Source organism: Capricornis sumatraensis, chromosome 1 (genome assembly GCF_032405125.1).
Source record: "Capricornis sumatraensis isolate serow.1 chromosome 1, serow.2, whole genome shotgun sequence".
Lineage (NCBI taxonomy): Eukaryota > Metazoa > Chordata > Mammalia > Artiodactyla > Bovidae > Capricornis > Capricornis sumatraensis.
In genome coordinates, this window is record NC_091069.1 from 28,444,870 (window position 1) to 28,450,716 (window position 5,847).

The 5,847-nt window shown below is 65.2% G+C and overlaps 1 protein-coding gene across 1 annotated transcript; it reads left to right on the forward strand.

Moving 5' to 3' along the window:
* The first annotated feature begins 1,251 nt into the window (after nucleotides 1-1,251).
* Nucleotides 1,252-5,275, forward strand: GDF7 (growth differentiation factor 7). Its single transcript, XM_068986249.1, has 2 exons — nucleotides 1,252-1,648; nucleotides 4,305-5,275. The coding sequence occupies exons 1-2, from the start codon at nucleotides 1,252-1,254 to the stop codon at nucleotides 5,273-5,275; spliced, it is 1,368 nt and encodes a 455-aa protein (XP_068842350.1).
* The last annotated feature ends 572 nt before the right edge of the window (nucleotides 5,276-5,847 follow it).

The following is a 5,847-nucleotide window of genomic DNA, read 5'->3' on the forward strand; positions in this document are numbered from 1 at the left end:
CTGCTGGTGGAGCTGAGCCAACACCCAGACCTCTCTCCTCGGCGCATCTCCCTGAGTTGGCGGCCTCTGAACCTACCTCTGCCGGCTGCTCACTCAAGCGCCCCGCCGCCCTTGCGACGGCGGTCTTGGGCACCCCCTCCATCCTCCTCGCTACCCACCAACTCAACTCGAGAACCGCGGCCCGGGAAGGAATTACAGAGGCGCTACCCTGAGGCTCTTCGCCGCCCTCCCTCCCGGCTCCAGGCTCTCTCCAACATACCCAAGAGCCCGTTTCCGTCCGCCGGGGCTCCCCGGGAGGCGGGCGGGCGGAAGGGGTCCTTCCTGTCCACGCGCAGATGAAGTTGAGCCGCTCCCGCGCGGGAACCCCCTCATTACCCCGAAGTTGCCTTCGTAGTTCCTGAACTCCTTTAAGATCCCGGCGCCCGTCTAAGCACGCGTTCCGCACCCCTACCTTTGCTGGTTCGACCGTCGGTCCTCGTCCAGCTGTCTTTCCGGCCTGTCCTTTCAGGCCCCTAACTCTCTCTTCCCTGCCGGTCCTCTTTCCTGCTCCCGCCCCCCGCTCCGATCTTTGAAGGCTGTGCCAGGGTGGGGAACCGCGGGACCAGTGAGCAAAAATACGCTTTGGCGGCGACCCCCAGGCGCCCTGTGGCTTCTGTGCGCCCTCGTGGCCTCTTTGTGCGCCCTGGCCACGGAATCGTGGCACTGACCGGCGGGGCGAGCCCTCCGCCGCCCCACCTCCGGCGTCTCGGGCAGAATAGGAGCGGGGAGGGGGCGGGTGGTTCTCCGCAGGGGAGTTGGGAAGGAGCTGGGCGGGTACGCGCGAGGCCTCTGAGCCTCTGACTCCCGAGGGCGCATCTGGCCCCGGGCGCAGAGTGGGCGGAGGAGGGGGGGGTGGTCGCCTGGCCCCGGGGAAGCGAGGCGGGGCCCAGGTGGGTGGCGGGAGCCTCGGGTCGGTGACACTCGCCTGGCGAGAGTGGGGACGAAGAGCTCGGGTGGGACGAGGAGGCTCCGGCCCGGGGCTCGGCTTTAGGCCGGAGTAGGGGGCGCGGCGCTGAGGCTCGAGTGTTCAGCAGGGGGCGCTGCTCCGGGCGTTGACGGGGGTGGGGTGGGGTAGGGTGGGGTGGGAGAGGAGGGGGGCCGCAGCTTGCAGCGCACACTTCCCCCATTATTAAACATTATGTTCAAAAGGCGCCGGGGGACTTCCCGAAGCCACGGAGCCCGCGCCGCCCGCCCGCCTGGCCCTCGGAGCCCATGGACCTGAGCGCGGCCGCCGCGCTGTGCCTCTGGCTGCTGAGCGCCTGCCGCCCCCGCGACGGGCTAGAAGCAGCCGCCGTGCTGCGGGCGGCGGGGACAGGGCCGGCCGAAAGTCCTGGGGGCGGCGGCGGCGGCGGCGGCGGGACAACCCTCGCCGCGGCTGCGGGCGCCTCCGCTGCCCTGGCCGCCGCGTCTCCCGGGCCCCGCGGTGCGCGCCGCGCCACGGGCTCCGGCTTCAGGAACGGCTCGGTGGTGCCGCACCAGTTCATGATGTCGCTTTACAGGAGCCTGGCCGGGAGGACTCCGGCCGGGCCAGTCGCCGCCTCCACCTCGGGATCTGGCCGCCACGGCCGCGCGGACACAGTCACCGGCTTCGCGGACCAGGCGACCCCAGGTACTCTGCCGTTACCGCGCCCGTCCATCCTGTCTTGCGCCCCAGCACCATTCCCCTCGGTGTGGCTGGGGGGGCCTCGGTACCCGCACATCCCAGGCTCAGGTGTTAGAAAGTTCTCCGAGGCCCACGCACCCGACCTCGCAGCGCCTGGACTCTGGCTAGAGCCGCGGCAGCTGGCGGGGGCCCGCTGCCCCAGAGGGCTATGCCCATCCTCTGCCCGGGGTGCCCTGGCCCTGCCAGCCCCGCGGGTCCCTTCGAGGAGGGGGGCTGAGTTGGAGATCCGGAGAAGCAAGGAGGGGATTCGGCCCAGAGGGACTGAGCAGAGGTGGCGGCGTTGGCTGCTTGATTGCTCTGCTGCTCTCAATCTTGCGGGGAGGGCCGTACAAACGGGGAAACGGAGGGGAACGCAGGACAGAGCGGGCATCAGACTAAAGTACAGGGCTCCGGAGAGGCTGGTGGCATCACCAGGTGCGAGGAGGGCCCTTCTCAGCAGCCTGATCTCGGTGTAGGCGGGTGCCTGCCTGGGGCTGGATCCCTGGGGAGGTAGAGGAGAGGAGGCTATGCAGAGAGGAGAGGAGGGCCCGCCAACCTGCAGGAATTCAGGCCTCTCTGGGACCAAGCACCCCGCCTTGCTCCACCCTGAGCCCTCCAAAGGTAGGACTTGGGTGAGGCAGTGGTGGTTGGGGAGTGTCATCTGGATTTTATTAATCTCTATTGAAGCCATTAGAGCAGACAGATAGGGAAAATTTAACTAATTTCAGGCGGAAATGCAAGTAATTTCGGCCTTAATTCTATCCAGCCAGAGACCCAGCCTGGAAGGCAGGAGGGAAAGAAAGGCAATAGGGCTGGGAAGTAAGTGCTGCTGCCACCCAAGGCCCTGCCGGGAGCCAATGAAGGGTTCTGTATATCCACTGCTAGCCTGGGAAGGCAGGTAGAGGGGGTGCAGTAATCAGGTCTCTTATTCCCTCCAGCATACACACAGGGTCTACACAGGCCGCTTTATTTGGGAATGCAGGGACCGTCTGGGCCCAAATGGCCTAAAGTCTGGTGGAAATTTTCAAGCATTCTCTGACAGCCTGGGGTGCCCCCTGGATGGGATGCTAGGGTACTCGTAGGGAGCCTGAGTCCTGGTGTGCAGACCCTGGGGAGGGGGTCTCCCAGCTGTGGGAGAGGTGAGATGTGTATGGCCCTGAGCTTGTAGAGAGGCACCAGATGCTCTTCCTTAGATCGAGTTAGGCCTGCAGTGGCCTCAGCCTGAGCTAAATCACAGGAAATCTCGGAGAGGATGCAGCAGCAGGATCTCAAACCAGGGAGAGGCTTGCAGGGGAAGCTCAGAGAGAGTGCTGCCACTCCCAAAGCCCCGGGAGAAAGCATGGGGAGACCGAAGGAGCACTTTGCCTAGTGCCTCTCCTGCTTGCCTTCTGCCCTGAGCCTCCACTCAGAGCAGGGCTGCCTGAGGTCTCCAGAGGCCGGGGCAGCACCCACACTTCGGTCCCCAGGAGTCGATGGCTTGGCGTCCAGTGGTTGGTGAGCAACACTCCAACAGTGGGGGGGAGTCTGCACAGTCTCTTCGCGTTTGGGGCAAAACGAAACCATATGACCTTCTTCAAAGGGAGCTCCTTATCTGCTGCTTGGTGGAATTTCAGCTCTTTTCTTCCTTTCTGAGCCCCCAAAGAAAAAAAGTGTCTACGATGAGAAGTAAAATCCCAGAGGCCGAGTTGAGTCCTAACGGAGGGAAAGGCTAGGTCTGCGAGGGGACCAGCGGGGCCCTGGCGGGAAAGCCAGTCGGTCCTCTGCCTTCCCTGCAGCAAGGCGTCCCGGCCGCTTTAAGCCCTTCGCAGAAAGTGGCTTGCGCTCCTTTAACGCCTTTCCCTTCCTTCGGAGGTGGCGGAAACACTGGGAGAAGTTTGAGCCTGTAGTTCCCATTGCGACCAGGGGCTGACAAGGCCCCTATTTGGGCCTCAGTTCCCCTCCGGCAGGGCAGAGCAAGGAGCCTGGATGCGGGAAAGGGGGTCTGCAGCCCTGCGGACACGTGCCTCTTCTGGACGAATCTTGGAGGCCCAGCCTGCCCGGGAGATCGTGTCCGGCTGGAATGTCCAGGCAGGGCTAGGGAAGAGAAGCCGCAGAAGCAGTTTTCAGGGGACAAGAACTTTCGGTTTTCGCCCAACGGAGACTCTGAGACTCTCCTGGCGGATAAGGAGGGCCATAACGAGCAGTCCCCGGACCATGCCTGGCCTGGCCTCCAGGTCTTTAAGAGGTGCACGACTTCTGATGCGCCCATCAGGCCTCTTTCTGCCACCGGCCGAAAGTCTGGCCTCCGCCTTAGTCTTCGAAAACCCATGGCTCTGGGGCAGACAGCCGAACTGTAGGAGCCCTAAGGCTTGGGTCTCGGGTGCCCACGAGGCGCGCTAAGCTCGTTGGGTTGTTGGACATCATTTAGCTCGAATCAAAGCTCACATCCCGATAACCTGAGCGACGGCTCCCTCTCTTTTCGGCCAGGCTGACGGCTTTCGGACTGGAGCCGAGACGTGCGAGTGGGCGCAGGCCACAGCAAACCTTGCTCCCACATCCAGGGCAGTTGGGACTGTTTGCAATTAGAGGGTGCACGCTTCGCTATCACTCCCGTTCTTTCTCTGTCTCTGCCCGTCCCCTGCAGACGAATCGGCAGCCGAGACGGGCCTGAACTTCTTGTTCGACGTGTCCAGCCTTCCCGACTCAGACGAGGTGTTGGGCGCGGAGCTGCGCGTGCTGCGCCGCGAGTCCGGGGCGCGGGGCCCCGGCAGCGCTAGTCTCCCGTTGCTGCTGCTGTCCACGTGCCCCAACGCCGCGCGCGCCCCGCGCCTGCTGCACTCCCAGGCCGCCGAGTCCCTGGACACCGCGCGCTGGGAGGTGTTCGACGTGGCAGACGCCTTACGGCGCCACCGCCGGGAACCGCGCCCCAGCCGCGCGTTCTGCCTCTCGCTGCGTGGAGTGGTGGGGTCGGCGCGGGTCCCGCTGGCACTGCGGCTGCTGGGCTTCGGTTTGCGGGGCGGCGGCGGCGGCGGCGGCGGCGCGGCGGCGGAGGAACGCGCGCTGCTGGTGGTCTCCTCCCGCACGCAGAGGAAGGAGAGCCTGTTCCGAGAGATACGCTCCCAGGCGCGCGCGCTCGGGGCCGCGCTGGCCGCGGAGTCGCAGCCGGATCCGGGACCCGGCGTGGGCTCGCCGACCGCGGTCATCGGCGGGCGCAGGCGGCGGCGGACGGCGTTGGCCGGGGCGCGGGCAGCTCAGGGCAGCGGCGGGGGCGCGGGCCGGGGCCACGGGCGCAGGGGCCGGAGCCGCTGTAGCCGCAAGCCCTTGCACGTGGACTTCAAGGAGCTGGGTTGGGACGACTGGATCATCGCGCCCCTGGACTACGAGGCATACCACTGCGAGGGCGTGTGCGACTTCCCGCTGCGCTCGCACCTTGAGCCCACCAACCACGCCATCATTCAGACGCTGCTGAACTCCATGGCCCCGGATGCGGCACCAGCCTCCTGCTGCGTGCCCGCGCGCCTCAGCCCGATCAGCATCCTCTACATCGACGCCGCCAACAACGTGGTCTACAAGCAGTACGAGGACATGGTGGTGGAGGCGTGCGGCTGCAGGTAGCATGCGGGCCGGCTGGGCCAGGGCGGGGGCAGCCGCGCCACCCAGGGACTCCCCGGTGAAAAGCAGCTTGGGGCAGAGCCTGTCGCCTCGCGGGGGTGCGCGTCCGAGTCTGGCCCGGCGCCCTCGCGAAGGAGGGAGCGCGCACGTTCACGTACCAGCACGCACGGCCGCACACTCCTCACTTGTGCACATGTGCACCGTGGACGCATCGGAAGGCCTTGGGAAGAGAGGATCTGACGCTACCGAATGTCACAGGTCATGTGTATTTTGCAAATAGATATCTATTTTTGCGCCCACTGCCCCCTTTTGGGGAGAGAGGGGTTGCGTTGCCGTGACAGTAACTGGCACTAAATCGAGTAGAATCAGTTTAGGAAATTGGGGGCTTCAGAGTAGGCGGAACTAACGGGATACTCGAGTAAGTCTTATTTCACCCCCTTTTTGTTTCTGGCCAAGTGTGGGGCACAGCAGGCTGGGAGGGAGGGGGCAGAGTTCCCGGTGTTGCTCCTGGGGCAACACCCCAGGAGGTTTTTCTTAGGAGCTGGGAGGAGGCTTCTAGGGTTGGAAAGAGGCAC